Genomic DNA, 25,638 nt, shown 5'->3' on the forward strand with positions numbered 1-25,638 from the left:
TTGACCTACGCACTGATAGTTATTTACAGTATTTTGCTGAGTTCTAAATTAACTTAACACTCAATAAAAGCCTGGAGGACCCCTGAGGCCAGCTCAGTGAAGACCTCTCCTAAAGAGCCATCATCATCAGAGGGGCTAGCATTTGTAAAACTGAGTAAAAGCCGATAACAAAGGAACTAGAACCTCAGCACACTCTAAAGTCAAGTCATGCAACTGGAATACTGTGCTTCTTTCTGGTCCGTTCATAAAAACAGTATAGAAGTAGAAGCAGCCAGAGAGAAACACAAAAAGTAGCAGAGAAACTGTTCAGAAGAAACTAAACCGATTACAACGAACAGTAAAACTTATGGCTGCAACGCTTCTTTCACACCAGGTGGCTGGAAGTACTCAGAAAAGTTTGAATCCTAAGCAATTCCAAGAGAGAACAGACAGCGATGGTAGTCAGAACATCACATTTCTGAAGAGATATTTGAGGAAATAAGGCAAACACTAACTCCTGTCTATTAGGGGGCAAAAGGGTCTCCTGTGCTTAGGTTATGCTGTAATTGTTGACTTCAGAGGTTAATGTACCATTCTTTAAAGTATCCTTTATAAAATCAGTTTCCAAGGAATTACTGAACTATAAACATCTGCTGCAGTTGTTCCTCTGTAAACATCGCCACTATGGAGGTCTAAGAAAATGTGAAAAATCAAACAACATAGCAAGAAAAGACTAAAAAAACAGAAACCCAGCCCCAAGAAGGAGAACTTGGAAGGTCTGAATATGCAGCTCCCAAAGAAGGCCCACGGACAGTTATGGGCGAGTGATGTTTTGTGTTTGGAGCAGGGGTTTAGCAGCTGTAACAGATGAGCAGGCTCACAGGGAAAACAGATGCAGCAAGGGTATGCTAGAAATAAGCATTTGGAAGTGGAAGACCTGTTATTTCATGGGGAAAAAGCAGGGAGCAGACAGGTACTTTTCACAACTCCTTTTCCCACGCACGTGCATGATGTGGGTCAACCCAAATTCTGCCCACATTGGGAAAAGTCTTCCCACTCCACCTGCAGGCTGTCCATGGTGGGCAGGTTAAGTGAGCTGGTAGGAAAAAAGAAAATGCCAGAGCTGAGGCAGGGCAGGTTGTGCTCACCTTCTGTTCCTGGCTGTATTAACCTTACAGGCGGCTATTTTCCAGACCACAATGACTGGAACAGTAACATAGTGATACGCTTCTTAAAAAGATGGAGAAAAGAGAAGCCTGCTCACATATCCTCAAACAAAGAGAGGCGTTCTGTAATGCCGTTCTGAGACAACTGTCATTTTAATCATAACCTCTTTAAAGACCCCTAGCTAATTCAGTTACACCACACTGTAATTCACTCAAGACCCTTCAAAGCAAATGCAAGCTGTGTCTTACCCAAAAATAGGCACCAAACCAGATGACCGAGAAAGAAAAGCAACGGGAAGGAGCAGGAGAGATGAGCGGCTTGTAGGCAGCGACATCTCCAAATTCCTGGTGGCATTTGCTGTTTGCAGGGACAAGTCACAGCTGCAGTGGAGAACAGGCTGCTCGACGTGATCCAGTGGTGAGACCCACTGGGGAAGGAAAGTAAACTTCCTACTCTGCTCAGCCCATTGCCATATCCAAGATACAAAGCAAGATAAGAGGAAGGGAGAAGGGGGACAGAGTCAGGCTGCAGCTTGACAAAGTATTTTAAGAAAAAAAGCAAAGCAGAGGAATGGAACAACTGCATTTGAACAAACACATTATGCTTTAAAGTGCCTATACATTAAACAAGATTTACTGCTATTTCCTTTTCTCTCTCTGACATCCACAGCCTAATCTTTCCAACAGCTGTGAAAATAAAGACTAAAACAGGACTTTTCAAACTGGGAAGCAGGACCCAGGTTAATGGCAGAACAAAGCCAGTGTTCCAACAAACTTTAAAAAAAAAAAAAAAAAAAAAAGAGAAATTAAATTTTTCATCATTGGACTTCCATAAGGCAACCAGCCCATAAGCAGCAGGCCATCCTTCTGATTTTACATGCCTCTCTTTTTAAAAACAATGGCAGCAAAAGCTGTAAAAACGTGGCTGCATGAGGAGTTGTTCTTATTCATCTTCCTTATAGCCTCTTTTATTCTTTTTCTTAAAGTCATCCTTCCCTTTCCCGCCCGAAGGATCCCTGACCTCAGTGATGTATTGCTGTGCTAGGCTCGGCACGCAGTGAGTACCAAAGTGCACCCCATAAACAAACAGCATCTGCTGATTGCAGGAAGCACACCCATGCTCTGTGCACACACCGCGAGAGCACAAACAGGCACAGTATGGCTCCTGAATTTTGAAGAGCTTGCTAGGAATTTCACAGTTTGCTTACTGTGAAAATGAATCTTCTTTTTTTTTTAACCCACTTGAGTTCCTCCATCTCCTTGAAAAAACAAACAAACCATCATCTTAATTCTCTTAAGTCTTTCAGCTCCAGCTTGCATCATCCAGAGTGGCAGATGTCCACTCAGAAACATGAGGAATCAAACCCCTCTTTAGCCCACAGAAAAAGTGGGACTAAAAGAAACACTGGAAATGCAAGATAGGCACATGTGCGCTGAGAAAACACCAGGTAGAGACAACCAAGCCGACACCTTAAGGGACAGATGGAGCAGGCTGCTCACTGCTCAACCTACCTGCCTAATAGCCCAGCTCTATCAATAAACATGGTACTGTCTACTTGCTAATGTCCAAAGCTTCAACTTTGGATCAACTTTACAGAAAATAACTGGATGGCTTCTCCTCATCTGATTTCACACTGCTGGCCCAAATGATAGGCAAAAATAAGCTTTCCTTAAGTGAAACAAAGAAAAGATGAAATTTGCTTGACAACAGTGAAGTGTGCATATACCGATGAACACAAATGACACTCTAAGAACACAATCTCAATTTATGACTTGGAAGAAAAACAAATCCACGATATTTTGATATCTAGATTGCTTGTCAAAATTGTTTTCAGTTAGTCCAACTAAGACATTAAATGATAAAAAAATATAATCACGGAACTGACTACCTCTAATTTCATATAAACGTAAATGAGTTTTTGTGTGTGTAGCTAATATAAATGTGATAATTTAATGTAGTCATCAATACAGCAAGGAAGTTTGAAAATGAGTATGCAAATCAGGAAACACAAAAAAGCTATATAAAGCACATTGAAGGTAGCTTTCCCCTGGGCAAAAGTTCCTGTCAACAGGCAATGAGTATGGAAACGGCAAAAAAATAATCTGCCAGAGCTTCTGCTTCATGTGAGCGTATCTCAGACCGCAATGTAGTGAACCTGTAATTTCCCATGAATACCCTGAGATGAACTTGGCAAAGCTGTCAACGCACTCCAGAAAGGAAATCTATACACCAGCTTCCTCATCTGTTTGCTCTGTTTTGTCTTACGGCACCTGAAAACTCACAGTGGCCACGGGGCACTGCAGCCCAAAGCCAGGTCAGTGCAGGAGCCAGAACAACTTTCCACTCCTGCTCAAGTTCCCAATCCTATTAACCTCTGCAGCTATTAAAGAAAGCAGTTATGCCGTCCCTTTGAATTTTTAAATGTTGAAGGGTCATCAAGATTTAAAGCAGTGAGGCAAGACCCATCTCGCTTTCATTCAACTATTTAACGTATTTTGTAGAAAATGTCCATAATCTTAATATAAAATTACTCCCTTCCCTTGCGTTTTTCTGTCTTTTCACTGTGTCCCTTAATGAACCAGGAGTTTTTCAGTCCAATGCTCACTCGCTCTGGCCAGTTCTTCATGTGAGCAGTGAAATACTGAAATAAAAGTGAGGCAAAGGAGAATCAGAAGTGCTAGACAGGAGTCATTACATGTGCATACTGTGGGATGCCAAAGGTTCAGGCAAACTTTTATTTCACTTTGATGACTATCTGAATCATCTACAGGGCTGTTTTCTACTTCTGAAAGGTTTTTGAGAGGCAAGGTTGAGTTTTTTATGTTTTAAGTGACAAGATCACAGAGGATCCACTAGAATTTCTAACAAACAACAAAGCTTGATATTTTCACAGAGCATCTAACTCAAGCATTCAAGTTAAAGACAAAGTTGTAGTTACTTCTCATTTTGAAAGGACAAATAGTGGTGGTTTAAAGTATTAAAAGGATTAGGTTTTTTGCACTTGGGGTTTAAAAGTTTATGGATAAAATAATTAGCTCTGCTTTTAAAAATTATTAGCACCAACTTCCTCATGTCCCTTAGTGGGAGTCACAGATGGTCAGTACTAATCAAAACAAGACACCCCTCTTATTTAAATATCAAGCGTAACCATCTTTTGAAATTTTCTTTGAACATCTTCTGTTCATCTTGTCCCAAAAGCCTTAGACAAACCAAAAGCAAATGAAAACAGTCCCCTCTATTTCCATCGACAATAACCTACAGATTCTATACTAACCTAGCTGTATGGAAGTGAAGTGAAATGCCTACAAAAAAAGAAGCCACATGCCTTCAAAATGCTCTGGTTGAAGTATATATGTCACAGATGTTCTAATCTCCACTTCTATTAATATCATTCAAAGTTTTCATCCAAAAATGTAAAACTCTGTGGTGTTAGTGGTAGCCTCCTGCCTTTCCATGACTCCCTCCAACTTCACTCCTATGAAATAATGAACTTTCTGACACCACCCACGCCCCTCCAGGGTAAAAAAAAAAAAAAAAAAAAAGATGCATGAGAGAGAATTTTGTTAAGATCTGGCCCCAGTGTACAAAACTCTGCTCCCCTCAAAAGGTTTTCACAAACATTATCACATTCAGAAATAAATAAAAGCCTTTTTATATGATTTGGCTTTGCCCGAGTAATGTCTTTATAGATCAGTACACATTCACTCACTGTCACAAATCAAAATAAAACCCTTCAAAGTGATCAGACCCTTTCCTTTAAAAGATGGAAAAACCAATCACTGTAATCTCTCGTTTTGAATTCTCTTGAGGTGCTCAGGTGCACCAGTGGCACCGGCACAAGACGTGCGGTAAGTGCACAGCACTTCTCACTGCTCCAGCCAAGCCCCGATCTGTCCAATATAATTTTTACTTTGTGCCTCACACCGCTATTCTGCAGCTGCAGTAAGTTACTCCGAGCCTGGTTACACATTAGTAGGGGGTGAAGAGCTCATGCACTGCCCAGAGTACAGGACTCAAAGGACCCCCCTTAGTCAGTGAATCCAGCCCCTAACGTTGCAGACCATTCATTCATTCCTTACAAAGACCACCTCCATCTGGAAAGGGAAGTGTTACCCTGTCTCCAGTACTCTTGATGGGAGTCCATTAGATCCCAGTTACCAAAAGCTTTCAAATCCTACTAGGTAGAAGGAGCAGAAGGTCTTTATTTAATCTTTTCAACATTCTACATTTACATCCTTGTCAAACTGAATGAATGGCAGCTAAAACCTGAAACAAGGAACCGATTCTTAAGTCAAACTGCAAGATCAGATGTAGGAAGTAATGACAATGCACACTCATCATCACTTCACTACGAGAGCTGCCTGCCACATCCCAAACGGTAACATTTAATCAGGCTAGTATAAATTATATTAATGCAGCCTGACTAGTGCCAAAGGCTTCACACATTTAGTTGCTAACAGTAGCTATCAAGACAAAAAAGGCTGAAAACAGGGAGTTTTACTGGTTTCTTTTTTTTGCACAGCTTTGTTGTGTCTATACAACGAATGCAAAACGATACCTCATCTATAACATAATAATACTTGTTTAAATACATTTTCAGAGATAACCAAATAAACATGAAATAGTGAAACATCAGAATCAAGATTCACAGATTAATCTCTCATGCCCTACAACAGTTTAAGGATTACCTTCACAGAGAAAAGTGCCTCCAGAAATTAAACTAATGAGAGTAAAACCTTTACAAATAAAAGCGTAGAAAATTTCTGAATAGCCTTACTTGTAGTTTTTCTCCCAGAACTTGATCGGTCTTGCATACGATGCGATAAAGATGACGCTACCAAGAAACGGACTCAGTGGTGTAGAAAAGACTGAAGTGGCCAGAGTTTGAAAAAAAAGCATAGCAGAGTCTGAAAATTACAAGTTAAGGTAACACAAATGATTTCATTATACTTTTCAACCACTGTTGAGGCAGCTCTTTGAACAGTTTATCTTTGCTTTTTTGTGCGTTATTTTACCAAAGAGGCGGTATGGAAAGGAAAGGAAGGCAGACGGAATGAAATGGCCAATTACCAGCAAGTATCAGTTGTAAGGGAGGGAACGTGTCTGAATGGAGTATGTTATTAGCAGGGTGACCCTGTCTAAGTGCTGCCTGAGGACAGACCCTGAGCACAGGCAGAGGAGGAAGCACCCTCTTCCAGCTCCCTAGCGTACCTTCTAGAACACAACGTGCCCTTCCAGAGCCTGACACGGCGTTTACAACACCACACCCCCCAAACACCACTTCCTTGAAAATTCTTCATTCTTTGCATTGGACTCTTGCTCCCAATGGTATTCCATTCCGTGTGTCTCTGCTTATTTTGGTATGCCCTAGTATGTGGAGAAACATGTATGCCTCTATAACCCAGCCTGCAGGCTTAAAATCATGCTTTCATGTTAATTCTTAGTGACAATTTAGTATTCCATGCTGACTGAAAGGTAAAGAATGTTCAGCATTTCATACTTTTTGAAATATATATAAAACAAGAAGGTGAGGACAGGGGAATAGTAACTATCACATATAAACATCACAACAAATGCCCGAATCCATAGCTTGCTTTAAATGTAAAGTCGTATTTCAGATTGCTGAAAAGCAAGTTAGGAGATAGATAAAGACACAGAAAAAGAAGCAAGTTAAAAGAAGCATGATTTAAAAAAAAACAAACAAGCAAATTAAATGTTAGGCTTTAATTCTTCATTAATTCATACTACATTCATGAAATCTCAGGAAAAAGGTTTCCCAGTTGGCATAGAGACCAGTTGCCCTTCCCTACAACCCTTTTGGGAGGAAGCTGCTAAGTAAAGAAGCCATGAACTAAGGAGCCACTATCAAAGCAGTGACCAGGTGCATCTCAAACTAAAATTAAGGTCAAATCACCCAATAACCACAGTCTTTTAGCTTAGTCTTTTACAATAATATCCTGTATGTGTGTCCCAGAGTCTCTGAAACTTTACAAAAAACACTTCAACACATGTAGCATCCCTCGTGGTACAATACTTCCATAAAAAGGCTAGCTAGCCATGCTATCAAAGCAATTTGTGAAATCTACAAACAAATATTTGCCGGAAGATCTCTCTCAAATCCCTCCAACTTATTAACAGAGAGTGGTCTGGAATAGTGTCTTTGTGCATTAGAGAGATTAGAAAATGAGCTGCCCTCAGTGTCTAAAGTTCAAAAAGCAACAGAGAGCACAGATCAGGGAGCAGGTGCATCAAAAAAGTTAAACTGTCACATTACACTGCAGTGACAACTGGCCTGGCTGTGAAAGATGAACAAGTATTTACAAGTGTCAGATAAGGGAAAGAGGCATGGGAGCTGAGAAGACAAAAAGAGAACAAGCAAGACAGATAAGGACAGCAAGTCAAGTTTTCTAAAGTGAGTTCTAATGTCATCATTGATTTACAAATTCCCACCATCATGAGTTAAGACATTCAAGACTCCACTGTGAACTGTTTCTGTCGAAGACATGACCAGTAGCAACAGTTTTATTTTTGCTAGAAGTCATAATACTCTACTAAATGTACACTGGAAGACATTGTGTAAGAGTGATTCTAACTAATTGTTTCATACAGGGAAGAGAGTCATGAGAGCAAGTAACAGCACCTGACTCCCTTACACGTGGTGGATGTGTACAGTGGGCAGTTATCTGTCATCAGGGTTATTTTATTTGATGGTATCCAGCCTGCTTTTATTAGGTAATTTATATATATATATACCAATGCTTTAATTATGCCTAAGTAAAAAATATAACTTAACAGGCGTACTTTCTTACTCTATGTTCCAAGTCAGGTTTCCCACGTACCACCTTCGTTCAGTGATACTGTGCAGAAGCGGAACTTGTTTCTTTGTGAATAACAGATTTTCTTTTTAGGATAGCCAAAATAAATTTTGAGAAAAAATAACTAAAAACTCTTCAACAAGAAAAACAGTCTTTAAGGATTAATTCTTATAATTTAAACATCTGTTTAAATTCAAATCAGCTCGAAGCAAGTAACTGAAAGACTGACATTTTCAAAATCTTCCACCCCCTTCTTTTAACACAAAACTATGCTGTAAGGCCAGCCCAAATCTTCTGTTTCTCAAAACCCACATTTTTAATTGCAGTTACTATAGACCAAAAATGTCTGGTCAGTTCCAGGCACACGATCACCCAGAGGATGGGAAAACCAGGTGTCACAGGGCTTCCTTTTCTGATGTTAGAGCTGTAACTCTGGAACAACCAAAAGCAGAAACTCTCATAAACAGGATAATCTGAACTAGAAAATCCTTTCTTTTCAAATCTCACTACTCACTTACTGGGTAAAACCCTCCACTGACTACAAACTACATTGACTTTCTCAGTGCACTGATAATTGCAAACACACAACCTCGTCTTACCCATTTAAACACTGGGAAGTGAAGTGGAAGATCTGTCCTCAAGCCAGAAGCCCATTCTCATTCCTGGTCTTTTGAGGATTTTAGGAGGGTTCTTGAGGGGTCACCCAGTCCATCTAGGAGCCACAAGGCAGGATCAGCTAAACCTGTACAACTCCTGGTAGACATCTGTCTAAATTCCTTAAGATTTCTAACGGTGGAGGCTCCATGACCTCTTCCAGGCAAAGCTCCAGCTGTGCTGCCCTGCGCACCAGAATCGAATACATTAAAGCACGCCAAAGTACTCATATCACTGAGCTCTATGGCAAAAGTTCACTGAAGCACTTCAAAATTTAAAAATTTATGTCCCATTTGCAGATATGATTGAGGCAATTAAGAGCCACAAATAATTAACTCTGCAAAGAATTGGCAGGCTTAGGGCCTCTGCGAATGGCAGCGTGCATTCATCATTACTGTTTGCAGAGTTACAGTAACAACAAATAAAAATCCTGTGCAAAAAGGCAGAGTTATTGTTGTGGGAATAGTCACTTGGACATTTAACCAGTACCTTAATTGCAACACTACCTTAAAACAGATTTGCATTTACAAAGCACGCTAAAATATAAATAATAGAAAGCTAGTCTAGATCACTTTAACTGTGTAAATACGCTAAACCCTGCTTATTTAACTACTTTCCATTTTGCAAAGCTTAATTGGTACTTTTATCAAGAGCAAAGTTACCACTACACAAAACACTCGCGACCAAAGGGAAATTCATTGAAATATAATCTCAGTTCTTAAGTGTTTTGCTAAATAACTTTATATACACTTATCCTGCAATTCACACCTACAACAGAGAGGAAATTAATTTTTTTGATGTGAAACTCTGGAATAATTTGCTACAAATCAGTCAAGATGCTCAGACAGATTACTGTTTTTATAATGGTTTCCTTTCATAAATAGACAATCTAAAGCTTTCCCTCTGGGAGTTACTCTGCCTGTACTTCCCTCTATCCAAGACTCCCGTTTATTATTCCCATCTAGAAACATAAGCGCTGTTAATCAATGCTGCATATGATTCAATATATCACAGCAAAGAGCAGAGGGAAGAAATCCCTCAAGGGAGGAAAGAAACACTATGGGATAAAAGGGACAAAGATTTAAGTTCATATATCTAATAAACAGTACAGAGTAAACTCTTCAGTAGGTCTGAACTAAACCCACTTTATCAACTCTTCTTCTACAACTTTATTGGGAGAGAAAGAAGAAGGGTTAGCTTCTGAAAATGCTTTAAATGCCAATAAAGTTAAAATTTATTCAGTCAAGGTGTTCCATTTCATTTTTTGTCTTTTTCCTGTATTAAATCACGTTTCCAACTGAATTAGACTTCAAGGTGAAAAATTTTTGTTAAAAAAAAATTAAAAATTTAGCTTTACAGACATCTGGGGTTCATCGAACTCTGTGTTTTACTCTCCATATCCACAAAACCAACATTCACAGCCCTGGAACAGGCACTGAAACTGAACACTGAAACAGACACCAAGTGTTTCCCAAGGACTGCTTTCGTGTCGATGAACATATAGTTACTCATAAAACAGAGTGGAAATGTTAAAAAGGAGAACACTTCTCACATCACACTGAAAATGTACATTACAATGTTAAAATCCAGCCGCTTCAGAAACGGGGAAAAAAAAGAAAATCTGGATAGTTGCAACAGAAATTGGCCCCCTGAAATGAATTTGTATCTGAGACACCAACTAGAAGCAACTGAAGACAGTAACTTCATAGTTTAGAGCTCTGTCAGCCACATGCCCAGCAATTTACAGAACTAGCTTCTGCACATGTAACAGTTTACCCAAGTCGGAGCTAATGTGTCAGTTATGTTTCTTTCTGGATGCATCGAAAGTGAGTGCTGAGGGCTGTGGGAGCCATCTGCAGAACGTGGCCGGGTGGGAGGTGAGCGGGCATAAACAGACCAGTGGGACTCTGAGTTCAGCTTCCCAGTTTCCCATCCCATGCAGCCAAGAAAGAGAGAAAACGGTGTTTCTCAGGAGATGCCCCGAGCTTTTTCACTTTTTAAAGTAAGTTACCTAGGAATTTCGCACCTTGTTCAAACACTGTAAATAAGTTACATACACGAAGAGGAATTTAAGAATAAAGAAAAATTTACAAAGGATATGAGGTATTGCAAAGAGCTGAGCGAAAACATGGAACGATGACCCCCAGGCAATCTGCCAGGGAGCAATGTACGTCATGATGAACTGCAACTTCTGCAGTAGGTCCCACAGCTGGAAAAAAAAGAAAAGAAAAAGAAAAAAAGAGAAACACGGTGACTTTTTAGGCACTGAGACAGTTTCAATACTAGTGTCTGAAAGTAACAATTTTTAGAACTGTGCCCCGGAATGAATGTGAGAGAAATTAGGCTGTATTATTACCTTTCACGGGCATTAAGGCCTTAGTTTAGTAAGGCACAAAAGTATATTCTTCTTTTGAAATTCAAACCTGCAACGGGATATGTTTTTAACCACCACACTGAGGTAGCTCCCAGATTACCCTTCTTCAGAAGTACGTCTGCTTTCACCAAAGTGGGAAAACACGTTCTGATACTCACTGCATGTATCACCCTGCCAGCCAGCCAGTTTCAAGAGAAAAGACTCCAGGAGAGAGTGGATACAGCAAACAGAGGAAGCTCCATGTGCGACACGTGTGGCTTTGCACGTGGAAATCACTTATTTCTCAAGAACACAACACTTTCGTTTGTGGAATCAATGAGAGAGGCCATCGCTGTGTCAGCATATGCTTGGCATCAACCATGAACTGTGGCTGCATTTTCAAGATCAAAGCATCCTACCATAAAAATGTTGTGTTAATGTGAATTTTTATTGTTGTGCAGCACAAATTGAAGAGCACACTGAATTTCCTTTTGCTTCCTGTAAAATACGCTTGGTGCTGCAACTAGCAGTTTCTGATTCAAGAATGATGTTTACTTATTCTCTAGAATATTTTTTTCCCTGTCAGCTCTCTTGGCATCAGGCCAAAACAGATCTTATGTCTTGTCTGCATTGAGCCATGAGATTCATATTGCAGAGAAGGTTCCTGACAAACTGTCAAGGAAAGCTTTGGCCATCAATAGACGTTAGTGCTCAACACACATACAAGTTGACAGTGAAACAGGAATATATGTGATATTTCATGCTTATATAGCAAATATATGTTGAATTTCCTACAAGTAGATTTTTTTTTTGAGTTAATGAAAAACAAGACATTGACAACATCCTGAAAGACACTGAGGCTATACCAATACTCACATATTAAATGCTTCCAGGGAATGTTCCCAGGCACTAATATTGCGTACGTTGTTAAATTGTTAGAAAGGTCCCTGGGAAGGTTTTGGTCGGGCCCAACTAGCACTCTTCCAAGCAATCCCCAGGCACCCCCCTTTCGAATGAAAGCCCTCCATGGTCCATTTCCAGGTGGCAGTTCCATACCTCCACCCTGCCTACAGACTAGGAGAGTTTATTAGCGCGGACACAAGCTTCCCCATGAGAGCTGGCCTCAGGGACAGAGCTTCCAGGCACACTTCATGGACTAGCATGTTGGCAGTCACAGAGGACGCACTGGCTAACTCATTTCAACTGTCCTTCATTACCACCCCCAAAGTAACACTTGGCCATCTGTATCCACATCGGCAATGCGTTTACAAGATGTTTCACGGAATTTCTCTATGAGTTGTTGTAAATAACTGCAAATGAATTGGGAGGGAGGTAAGAATGACTAACATTAATGCATTTTGGTCCGTGTGCTACCAAAGGAACACGAAATAGCTGCTAACTCTGGTGATAACCAGTGTCATGCTAACTCTAGTTAAACTGATAAACCTTCCAGCTGAGACCCAAACAGTGCTTCACATGCTTTCTGTGCTTTAGCACAACTCAAATTAGGAGCAATATGCAAAATACTATTTTAACTATGTTAACTATGTTAACTTTGCACAGGCGTACTATTTAAAACCACCAAAGCAAGCAGCTATGATCTCTTCAAGGCACATAAAAAAAATGAGAAATTGCTATTCTACCAGCTTTGGTTCCTCTCAAAAATACTACATGTGTACTTGAAAATGACAACATTCGATAAAGTAGGCAAGTAAACCTGAACTGAAACTAGGACTCACTTCTATGTATTTGAACCCTCTTCAGCACACTGCAGGGTTGCTTTGTTTTGCTTAATTTTTATGTATCTGAAATGTCTGAATGAACAGCTGGGAGAAAACTGTATCTGCTAAAAGATTTAAGTAAAGGGCTGAGAAAGCTAATGACTCACATCTGAAACCTCAAAAATTCAAAACTGCAGCACAAACCAGCAAAGTTCTGCCTGTTACAGACTGAAATCACAAAGCCATAAATCACCCCAGCTGCGCTCAAAGCCCAGGGTTCATCAAAAGGTTTTCAAACCTCAAATAAAATTCAGCTTTTGCCTTTGCTAAGAAACCGAATCCATAAGGAGACCCTTCTGGCTTCTTGTTCCATTACATTGTTTTAATAATTTTTTAATATTTACACATTCTTGCGAAACAGGCCACGGAGGCCAAGTTCCCTGTTGCTTCTAACAAGTCCTCCCACTTCTACACCAACCACTGCTTCAGCTTGCTGTTGTTTCTTTCAGCACTTGCCTCTTGGCTAACGCTGCTACCAGGCAGGCAACGGAGCTCATTTCCATTCGCAAGAACAAGAAGGTAAGAAGAACGCTCTAGTGAACTTCTCTTCATTTTTGAACCTCTTGAGAGGCTTGGAAATGTGCGATTACCAAGCTACTGCTTTCATTAAGAGTTGTCGAGTGCCTCTATTACCCCTTAAATCACTGCTTCCAGGGCATGTTCTGTAATACAGCTGAAGAGTAACACACCATTTGCATTCTACCTACGTAACCGTCATTGCTAAAGGTGATGCCACCTGGCAACTGTAATACAGAGATTTAGGAAGGGGGGACTTGCCTTTACATTTTCTCTTTTTCATTTGGTAGAACCAGCTGAAAAAGTATTTCTCCCTGCCATTTTTACCCAATTTACAATATGCTTTCTCCTTTATCTGATAAAGGAGCTCCAAGCATTCGGAAAGCGCAATTGCTTTTGTCACGGGAAGAAGATGAAGCTGCTAAAAAATGCCTTCATAAATAGGAGGAAGCTGATCCTCAGAAACAGTCATTCCCTTATTTCAACTATAACTAACTGCATTTCAGTCTTCAATGATCATAAGACACCAGCTAAAGAGGAAACCCGTCCACATTTTTTTAAGTAGTCAGAAACAATATAGCATTTGAAAAGGTTCAAACAGCCAAAGCCCCTCTGGAGCTGCATCCAGTGAGGAAATGAAAAGGCAAGAGGAAGGACTTCAGCGGGTACATCGGCAGTAAGAGACAGACTGGGGGGAGAAAACATGGACTGGCTGTTGAACGGGGCAGGGGACCTGGTGACAAAGGGCACAGAGAAGGCCAAGGTACTCAACGCCGGCTTTGCCTTGGTCTTTACTGGCCAGCCTCCAGGAATCACAGGGCCCTGAGACCTGTGGGAAAGCATGGAGAAACCAAGACACCCTAAGTAAGAACAATAAATTAAGGGTACATTTAGACAACCTAGACAAAATCAATTCCATGGGACCTAACGGGACACCTCAGCCCTTCCATGAATCTGTAAAATATGCAATTTATCCTCTGTAAAGGTTTCTTTGAATGAGGGTAATAACTTGCTCCTGAGGGTGTGAGGTATACTTTTTAACAGTGCTAGATACAAAGGGGGAACCTTCCCATATAAATTAGGAAAAAAAAAAAAAAAATCTCTGCTGAGTTTTAACCCTCTCTTCATAATGACTTCCTCAAACATGTATAAAAGAGTAATTTTTCATTAAGACTTCTGCATCCCAGTTTAGGATGATTTATACAAGAATATTTTTATTAAGCCTTCTTAGATCATCTATGTTTTCTACAGTTCACTAAGCAGAAAAATGATATATTATTTAGGGGACATAAAGTTCTAATATTCCTATATATCTTTACTCATGTGACAGTTTTGCAGAGTAAACAGTTTTTAAATCTTTGATAAAGAGTTTAAATTATCAGTATATTCACTGCATTTAAACCAGCACATTCCCACTACTTTCAAGTGAAAGTGCAGAACATTCATCCATCTTTCATATTTATTTTATGTGGACACAAACATTTTATCATCTTAATCATCCTTAAGTCTTCTGCGAGTTCTGAAGAGCCTCTACAGACCTCTGGTGCATAAGCTAGTGTTCTATACAACTATAAACAGAGAAAAGGCAAAGAATTATCTTTTCAGGGTTTCTTTTACATCTGTTTATTCTTACTTAACAGAATTTAAGTAACATTACAAACTAGAAGTTAACAGAAATTAGTAAATATACATTAAAAAAAAGATTTTGGGAGTCCGAAACATGAAAATGTGACCTCCTTTTGTCAGTTGGGTAGATTCCAGTAAACTGGGCATAGATTAACACCTGAATTTAAATGGCACTGAATGTGAGATGGAGACACCACAATGCTTTCAGCTTTTGGCAGCCTTTCTATCTGTTTAGCATCTGTTGGGACTCTGTGTGGGCAGAATCCTTGGCAATACTGGGACTAAATAATGCATAAACATTAACATTTTCTTGCTAAGCTTGAATTTTGCGGTGTTTTTTTTAAAAAAGTATATGCACAAATTGGTTTTAAACAAAAATAACTGTCATATACATATGGCTATATGCTTTATGTGCAACACAAAATTGAGAGATCAAAAAAGTTAAATGCAGAAAGCAATTATTTCCTGCTTTGAACAGGTACTTCTTTATATTCCTGTTTAGATCCTGAGAAACCGGGATGGATTTGAACTCTAAGATGCTAGGAGGGTATTTAGTTTTTCATGTTATGCTAATTCTAGTCAATTGGTAGCTCCGAGTCTTGGAAGGAAATTCTAATACCTACTGGTAATCTTTTTCTTCTTTTTTTTTATGTCAATAAAAATTAAAATACATTAAGAGGGAAAAGTTGTGAGCATGTATGTGCTTATGGATATGAAATTAAAATTAGGTGAAATAATTTTATTCTAGTTTATGGCTTTGCTTTACAAATCGTTGACTTTCTGGTTTTTATTTAATGTCATTTAAAACAAACTTCACTTATGAAGTCCTACAAAACAAGACTTGCTGGAAATATTAAAGGTTTGTAATGTTTATGTCTTAAGTCATTGTGACATTCTATTGGCCTATTTGAAGAGCACGATGTTTGAATCTACAACAAACGCTTTCTGGGCTGTCTTTATTTGCATCTGCTTACAGACATTTGAAGCCTTTATATTGTGGGATTTCAAGATCATTGTCTAATGCAACATATATAAGAGGATCAAATTATAATCAGTCCTAGGCTCTGATATCAAACCTCAGAGGAATATACTCCTGAAACACAGTGCTCAGCAGTTAACATCGACAGAGTACAAAACAGGCATGTTTTAAACTATTTTGGGTAACAAGCCTCAGAAGCCTTATATTTGAAGTTCAATGTTAACCATCAGGCAGAAGCAAGCATGATGAGGACTATGACAATAAGATGATGATATAACCTAACAGCCCTGGATCTGCTCATGGCAGATGCTGCTTCTTCCTACATTGTCAGATGACAGCAAAAGCCCAGGGAAGGAGCCTGCGGGACTGTAAGAAACCGTCTCCCATATCTCCTGAGGTGGGCAAAAAGGACAAAATCAGAGCTAATCAGCTTAATTTGCAAAGGGCCAGACAAGCAAAATAAATCAGCTGGGAGCTGCACTGATCCAGCCTCTTCAGTGAGGCTTTCACAGGCACGGCTCCTGCCAAGACCGCATCATCCCAGAAATCTCCTTTACAAAAAGCAGACGTAAAAAAAGGCACAGAGGAAGTTGTGCGCTGAAGTGCCAGATGCTCTCGATTTCTCGTTCAGTGCCTGCATCACCAGATGCAAAACACACCTCTATCAGCAAGAACGTATATGAACACAGTCCTCAGCGTGCAGCCAGCCAGATTGACCCAGGAAGCGTACACCTCCCTGTGCTCCTGAGTGCGTTTGTCGCATTCTAAAGGAAAAAAACACACAAAAAAAGAGAGAGAAAATGCAATCTGGAAATAGTGTCAGGAACGAAGTCTGACAAAAAGGTCAGTGACAGAAGGCTGAATGAAAAATCAATTAAACCATTTCTCCAATATTACAAGGAAACATGAACTGTACAGTGCTCAAGAGAGTTAAGGCATCTATGGAAAATGCCACTGGGATTATCCTGTCAAATATCAGGTGTAGCCTTGAGTATTTTACTCAGCAGAAAGTGTCTTAACAGGGTTTATATGCCAGATATCAAAAGTTGAGGAAACAGCTGTGAGCCAAAAGGGCGCAGCTGATTAAGATGTTGGATTTCAGTATGCACGAACAGCAAGAAATGGATTAAAATATGAATTAACGACTTAGTGCCAGAAGCTTTGAAGTGAAACACCAGATTTAGAGAAGGATGAAAAATCACAAGGGGAAAGGAAAAAGGCTTTTGACTTATAAGCAGCACCTAAATCAATCAACAGGACATGCCAACTAACCAAGAGTTTTATTGCCACAAAGGCAATAAAAAGATCCAATAGGTTAATTACTTGACCTCAACCAAGGACCAAGAAGGTCAATGCACTTGGTAGCACTTCCTCATAAAATGAAGGAAAACAAGATGACACGCCTAATTTCTTTCCTGTCCAAAGGAGTGTGCTGTGGATGTTGAAAGTTAAGCCTCATCAGCACAGGTCTGGCAGGCTGTTACAAACTGGCTGTCTTAGCTGGAGTTACTTGTGACATAAAGATCCTCTTTCATAAATTGGATCCTATGGCAGAAAGAAGTATACAGGAAGAGAAAGATTCTTATAAAAAAATGCGGATTCCTTATTAGCTGGAAAATGTATTCTGGGAAAGAAGAAAAAATATCAGACAGGGAAATTGTATTCTTAAGTGAGCTCAGCAGGGGTAAGAGTACTTAGGCAAATGAATTCAGTGTTAATGAAGGCAAATTTAACAAGCTCTGGTTCTTTGATTATTTTGCCTTATGCATGAAGACAAATTCAGAACTCTCAGAGGACTTGACTATAAGAAAATATAAGGTGATTTCATATTTTAGTATTGCTAATTAGTTCATCCACACACACAAATTAAGAGGCCATTAAACTGCCTGCCAGGAACACACAAGACACTGAAAGAGATGCAGAGTTGTGGCCCTATACATTAGATGGCCAGCGACACTGGGTCTTAACATACACATCCAGACCTGTGTAGCAGACGACTGCATAAACTAGGGGTGGCTCGCTCTTTAGGGCTCAAAGGAAGCTACACAGATTTGTCAAAAATACATATTCGAGAGTACAGGTATAATTTCTCAGTTGTGCTCTACAGATGCGAGAGCTGCACGTAGAAGAGCCAGTTCACCACAGTTTGGCACACAGGAATCTCCAACACGCTGCTGGTTGCTAACCATAGTGAGCAGACTAGCAAAAAAGTTCCACCAGTTTTTTGTAGTAGCCAAGGGCATACTATAGCCAGAAGCCTCCACGTTCACACTACTGAGGTGGGTTGGGTTTTTTTGCTGTCTTTGCTCCTTCAGCTCAATATCAGCAGCACCACCTGAGGCTCCTAAAGCAGTTCAGAGAGACACCGTGACCCCTCGCCACAGCAAGATTTAGAGGATGCCCCTGGCACTGGGTAAAATAGAAAGCCATATCTTTAAGAGAGCACAGCTAAAGTGCTGTGGACAAGCCTTGCCCTGAGCATCTTTGTTAACATTCAGCCAGTTCCAAACTGATATCCTTGCTGTTTGAATAATTTGCATGGGTTGCCACTTCACAATACCTCTTCATTCTTGACTTGAACAGTTGTTACTCCAGACATCCTTTAAAAGCAGCTCACACATCTGCCAAGAAGGGCAGTGCTGGGCACCGCATTCCTTTCTGACTTTTTTTTTTAATCATACTGAGGAAAGGTGGACTAGATGATCTGTAACATGTGACCATACTCACACTCTCCCTCTCATACATGTCTTAAATGCGTTAAAAGAGTTTTTCCGCCGTTTAGTATTATGCCAGTAGACATCAGAAAAAGTAGAAGGTAGGCCCATGTTTTCATCATTCCCAAACAATTTATTAAACTGGTTAATATTCCCATATTTTTTACCCTATTACAGAAGACGTCTCAGAGCTTTTCCTACTGTTAGAAGCCTGGGAAGAAATCTCCTAAGTCCTATTATATATTCCACCCTTGCTATGCCTATGAAGAATACATTCTCAGTTATTTGTGGGTTTCCAGTTTCAACTAATATGAACATTCTTATTAACCTTGGCACTGTCATCTTTTAAAAAGTCCAGGGAGAACAACTGGGTCATTTAAAGAGTTTACATGGAGTCATGTAGACCAAGATGTCTGTCTTGATTATCCAGTTTGACATCCTGTAGATGTAGAGTATACATCATAGCACTACACCCATCATTTCTGAATGAGCAACCGCATATTTTTAAAAGGCTGTTCAGCTCTGATTTAAAGAAGGCGTTTTGGATAAAACATTTGTTTTGACAAAAGGAGTTTTGGACAAAAGAATCCCAGGCTGTAGCCAAGGACACAAACTAGGCTGGCTACATGGAAAGCCTTAGCAGAAGAAAGATGGAGAAGTCCTGTTCCACTTAAATTGAAAGCTGTGATCACTCTTAAAAATAAGTAAGGAAGTCTTTCCTAAAAGTTTTTCTTGCTGCCTTCCCAAGACAATTTGAAAGACAAACCAGCACACTCTGCATACACCTAATCAACTTTTATAGCATTAAGTTTTCACATTCTGCAACTTGTCAAAATGTAAACAGCTAATGATATTTTAAAAAGAAGTTAATTAACTGTGTTGCATTAGTAAGTCCTATGATGTTAAAAAGACAAAAAAATCCATCTCGGTTAAAATATCCTCAGGAATTGAACTGAATAGACTCTTTTGTTCTCTGTGTTACTCAGTGTGGGTGGCTTGGCTATTTGCAAACACAGATAGAAATCTGTGAGCAGCAATTCAGACTTTCATGCCTCAACTTGTTCAGGGAGTAATATGCTCTTTTGGAGCTTCTGATTTGACTAAATTACATTAAATCAACAGCACAATGGGGAAAATGAGGGAAGCACAATCAGTGAGATATTCAGAAATATTCTACCAAACATTATCAGCAAAGTTTTATTCAACATAATCTGCTTCAAGAGTCACTAGTGCAGTTGTGGATGTCTGTTGAATTTAGATGCCTGCTTCCCTGGTGCCTGGCAGAAGAAAATAAATGCTTACTACCACAGTGCTTCGAGAGCATGCAAATATTTTTTTGTGGGGTAACCATGCTTAAAAATTACCATCACTCTGCCTAAAGGCACAGCACTCCTAGTGTTCTCTAATTCAGAAGGTGGTAAGTTGACTTTTTCAATGAATAAGCAGAAACCAGCTATGACTGTGTAGTAAGTTCTGCATAGCCAAAAGTGATGGTAATAGAGACTCTCTCAGGTTTTGGTTTTCTTTTTAAAAATAGTTGCAAACATAAAAATGACTGAACTACAGACAGACAGAATGTGTGAAGACCCATAAACCTTTTAGGAACAGAGGTGGATTGCAGCTTGGTTAGGGCCTATAGTATGGAATATGGAATAAACACACACCATCTTTATCCTCAAGTGCCCATATCTGTTCATAAAGTTCCACAATATTGAACTGATTAAAGCTCAGACTTCAATTGGGCTAAAGAAAAGTTATGCCTTTTATGATTTGCATTAATAAGACTTTAATTGCTATTTTTCAGATTGGCTGTAATGATCATTGTGTAACTGTGCATGTGATTTTCTAATATAAATAATTCAACCCTTTAACATTAGTTTTTTAAAATGGAACAAGGACAAGTCCACTTGATGAACTGATGACCTGCAAAATTTCAGATATTATCACACTGAAGAAGATGGCAGATCAGTGCTAAAACTACATTTTCAGAACACGTCTGTAGTACAAACTTTCAGTCTGGTAGAGTAGTAGTTATTCTAGCAAACATCTCTGCTTAATTTGATACACATCCTTCAGTATCTCATTCTTATTGCTATCACCAGTCGTTCTACTGTAAATAGTAGCTTTAAACTACTCAAGCAAGTCCCCCCAAAAAAGCCCATTGAAAAGCTTTTACCTACCTCTCTTCCAAAAACCTGCAATAATCCTATTTTTAGGAATATATAAAAAACACCACTATTGTGTGATACGCTCAGAAGACCAACATTTTCAAAATAATTAATGAATAGTATGACTTTCAATTCTAGGGTGCCAATTTTTTGATCCCGTAAAGAGATTTTTGGAGAATGAATTCTAGGGCTAAACAGGTCATTATCCAGACATGGGATGTCCACTGATGCACATCACCGACAATCTTCTCCGGAGACAGAAATTCACCCCTTACTCTAGGGAATACGGTAATGCTGACAACTGAAAACTGCCACAATGCTCTGCATCACTTCCACTGCTCATCTTTTGCTCCAAGGTAAGAAGCTTAAAAATTTACTTTAACTGTATTTTAGGATCACGGAGCATGGAGCGGGGGTTCTTTTTAAAGCAGGGTTTGTATCAGCTCTTCTCTTCCTTTTCTACTGCCTTCCCTCCCCAAGTCCTGCCTCCTCACCCCCGCAGAGAGAAAGCAGAACAAGGGGTCTGAGGGCTGAAGGCTTGAGGCAGGTGAAGCTCCTATTAGAGTGTGGTCCAAGAGTTCAGAAAAAAGAAAAAGCCCAAGTTCCCTCACTGACTTATTCCTCCCTTCTCCTCCTCCCTGAGAGCAGCACAGATATGAACCAGGAAAAGCACCGAGTTTCTGCTTCGCTTTTTGCCTGAATGACTGGGAGCTCCCAACATAACACTAACGAACTGCGTCTTTCCTTAGGAAGCCTGGAACTTCTAGGTGGGCATGGACAGTGGTCTGAGCTGACACCCCTTGTGTAGAAGGGCTAAATATCTCCACACACATCGTTGGGCATCTCCACAGCACACGCAGCCGCCAATACGGAACCATGTCTTTCTCCTCTCAGAAATTAAGTGGTGTTAGCTGGGTCATATTCACACATATAGTAGGAATATTTTAGAAAATGAAGCCAAGCAAACAAGCCTGACCAAAAAATCCCCAACAACAAAACCAAACACCTCACCAGAACTTCAGAACAAACTGTATTGTATGTTATGGCTGTCAGGGACCAACAAGTTTTAAACCAAAACAAAATACAAAAGAATTGGTAAAAGCATTAGGCAAGTCTTCAATATTTTCTCATATTTTATCAAGTTAAATGCACTTCTTTCAGTGAACGAGCACAGATAGCAAATCAAGACAGGATCTGATCTGACTGGTGCAGAAAGGTCTTTTTTAAAGTAAATTCAACTACAGCACCCTCCAAGAGTTAACAATGTAAAAGAGAGGAAGGAGCTCTGAGGTTAAGGTTAAGGGCAGCATCACAAGGGTAACAGACTGAAAAAAAGGGAAAAGAAAAATGTTAAGGCTGACATTAGGAAAACATTTATTATCATGAGGATGATTAGATAATGGAATAATTTCCCAAAGGAAGTTGTTGAGTCAAACAGTAGAGGCATTCAAAGGAAACCCAGATAAAAACACCAGGCAATTGATCTGGAGGGCAGCCCTGCACTAATGACTCAAGAGGCTCTTTCCAACTCATTGAGGATTTTCCTCCTCTTGAAAACAACAATTCTGAACTTTCTATAGCAACATGTGAACAAAAAGCAAATGCAAAACATTGCACAAAACCAGAGAAGACATTTAACTGGAACCTTGGTTTCAAGGTTTTTTCCTCTACAGTACCAATAAACTGTCTATATATGCATTCATTACTTCTAAGAAATCCTGCCACATATTGATGAGCATGGTGACACTGAGAAGATACATAAAGCTCTGAAAATATATTTACCAAAGTAATGACAGGAGCTATAAAACTTGCCTTATGAAACACGATGGACATCATGAAGAAATCCAGCAAGAAATTTTCTGAAATATCTCTGTAGTCAAATCGGAAGAAGATCACAGTAAAGCTCAAAGTAACAAACTGATTAATAGGATTACAGAACGAGGAGCGGAGGAGTTTCATCCCAGCAACTGTTATCAGGATAATATCACAGCTGTAAGAAAGGCAGAAAGAAAAACCTAATCAAGTCAAAGTCATAAAGCATTAAATTAGGAAGGTCTTAAATACAAGTAGCTGTGCCAGATGTATTTTAGATCACCATATATATCTAAACCTACACATCTTACTGATTTCTGATATTATTCCCATGTTCTTTTAATAATCACATTTATTCTACCCATGTGCAACTCCATATTTTTCCCTTATTACACACTTGTAATCTGTAATAATGAAAGAACTCTGTACTAAAAAGAACAGCATTGACTACTACAACCTAAGAATCTAAAAAGGATATTTTTACATTGCTCTTAAAATAAAATTTAAGTTTGTGAAGTATCTTGGCACTTCCATTAATACATTACTGTAATTTGAAAAGAAATCTTGAACTCCAGGGTTTTTATTACTAGAAATTTCACATGATGATACAGTTTACAATTATTCTCCTAATTTCATTAGCCACAATGTCAAAATTCTGGATAGAAACACTCATAGATGTGAAGTGATTAAAATTCTTACCATTGTTCTTGATTGGAAGGTCAAGTATTTCTATATAGAAATTCCTTCATCAGATGAAAAGAAATTGTGCGTTGCACCTATGTGCTGTAAAATGTCTGCAATCTGCATTTTACTCTCTCTTCTTATATTCCAGAGAGTGAACTTCAGCTGAGAACTCTAAATAGCAAGTGACCACACAGAAAAACCAAGAAGTCTAATCTTTAAAAATTAAAGTGCTTGCTGCTGTATCTCCAAGAAGGTAACATTCCTCTTTGAACTCTCCAGAAAACAACACAGTTTTCTGTGTAAGAAAATACGATTATGTGAGAAGGAAAGATGGGGGTAATGTGTTGGCACCTCCTGGATTTAAATAACCACTCCAGTTTCTGGATATATATCTAAACTCTTGAGACAAGGGTGTCCACCTTTTTAAATTTTGGTTGTAAGATTATTACAGAATTAGAAAGATGGTCTTGCTTAGACAACAATTTTGATCTCTTGATAATACAGCCAGTTCTGGGGGTTAGATCCTAGAAAGGTCTCAGACACAGATTATTAATTTCTAGATCACCTGGGTAAATTAAAATCCAACCTTGGCTCCTTCTCCAGCATGAGTACAGAATCAGGCAGCAAGCAGCTGTCTAAAGCCACCCTGTGGAAACTCCTCAGGACAGTGACGTGTCTGAAAATACTCTCCCGCCTAACTCACCTTGACCTCAGTCTGCAGGTGAGGATCCTTTGTCCCCCTTTTGTTCCCCCCATCCCCTCCAGCACACCTCAGTGCTTCTCATCATTCTTGCAGGGAACTGCGCACAGCTCTTTTCCTTCAAATGAGCAGCCGCGCAGCCAGACTTTTCTGCAGCAGCCTACTGGTTACACGGCTTCCCTGGGAAGGAAGGAACCCAGATCCAATCACTTTCCAGCTCTGGAGGGATTCGGACACACATCTCACCCTGCAAGTTACCATCAACTCCTCCTTCCTTGGCTGAATCTGTGCCAAGAAGAGTTGGAAGGTCTTTTTCAGTCCAAGGCGGAGAAGCACTGATGGGCACTGCCCTGAGATGTGACACGGTACCGGGCTCCAGACCACAAACACTTGCACGATTCTGTATTTTACTCAACAACCACTAAAACCCACAGCAACAGGGCCAGGAGCAGGAATTGAAACACATGATTCCCCACTCCTGTAAGAATTTCCTTACTGCCAAAGCAGGAGGAATCACACGCAAACCTCCTATGGCCTCTACTTTCCTGGTAAGTGCTTAGCAGTTGGACTGGTTAATGGAAATGGACAACACCACTTTCTCTATCAAGGTTTTTAAAAGGAAGGAAATCAAAGCAGAGAACTCAATCTTGATCACATACAGGAGATGCTGCAAAACAGCTCTCAGCTCTAAACCTTTTGGTTTCTGGGTCCTAGTCAGGATAAGAGTGGAGACAAGTGATGTTTTCAGAAAGCTCTGGGCATGCTCAGGCTCAAGCCTCCTAATGAACCATCACATCAAATTTCGGAGTGTTTAGTGATATCAGGTACCCTCAGCGTTTTCTGGAAGTTGAACAAGTATATCTGGATTGCAGTTTTGCATGTTGATGACCAAGAACTGTACTGGATCTATTCCTGAAAAGACAACCCAAACCGAATAGAGATGTACAAGTAAACAGCCCCGTGAACTGAGAGCCAGGTGACTTCTCTTAAGCAAGATGCACTGTCTTTTTGATGCTGATGAAAACAAACAGGGACTTCAATGCATAATTAGTGACAAAGTAGGCCAGGTATTTGCAAGATCCATGGAAGGTTCTTCTCCATCCTGCTGTGAACCAGAATACCTGCTGCCACGACTGACACTTGACAAGCCAGAAAGCTCTCAACAGGTTTTTATCATTCTAGCAAGGCTCCTGCATCTGCACATTTCCAGCTTGATTTTATTTTATGTGGCATTTATTCATTATTGTGTATCTTCTGTAACGCAGACGTAACTTTATCTGAGTGCAGGTCACTCTAAAGGATCACCAGGACATCACTGTTGGAATGAAATGCCAAGCTTACCTTATTTCTCACCTTGTCAAAGCTGTTCTTTTCAATTTGCCCCAGATTTCTGAGTGGAAAATCTAGTGACTAAGCTAAATAGATTCTGAAGCAACTAGAAGCCATTCCAGTGTGCCCTGTATAAACCGTTTGGATCTCACATCCTTCAGAAAGGAAAAAAATATCTTTTAACATGGGGGAATTTTCACACGGAAAACTTAAAGTTTCCTCCTTGGATCTGTTAACATGTGGAAAATTTCACAAAAAAAAAAAAAAAGAAAAATAAGAAAAAAAAAAAAGAGAGAGACATTTTAAAAAATAATGCTCTCAGGGGTAACAGAAGATAATTTGCTCATTATCCCTCTTCTTT

At 39.6% G+C, this 25,638-nt stretch overlaps 1 protein-coding gene across 1 annotated transcript in view; it reads right to left on the reverse strand.

Moving 5' to 3' along the window:
* Positions 1-25,638, reverse strand: part of PCNX2 (pecanex 2) — a 159,924-nt gene that overhangs the window by 49,806 nt on the left and 84,480 nt on the right. The window contains exons 21-23 of the mRNA XM_080388846.1: positions 22,565-22,742; positions 10,715-10,824; positions 5,924-6,052 (exon numbers count right to left, since the gene is read on the reverse strand). Coding sequence (XP_080244972.1) covers positions 5,924-6,052; positions 10,715-10,824; positions 22,565-22,742 — 417 coding nt within the window. The remainder of the gene's footprint in view (positions 1-5,923; positions 6,053-10,714; positions 10,825-22,564; positions 22,743-25,638) is intronic.

Source organism: Falco punctatus, assembly GCF_963210335.1.
Source record: "Falco punctatus genome assembly, chromosome: 5".
In the NCBI taxonomy this organism is placed as follows: domain Eukaryota; kingdom Metazoa; phylum Chordata; class Aves; order Falconiformes; family Falconidae; genus Falco; species Falco punctatus.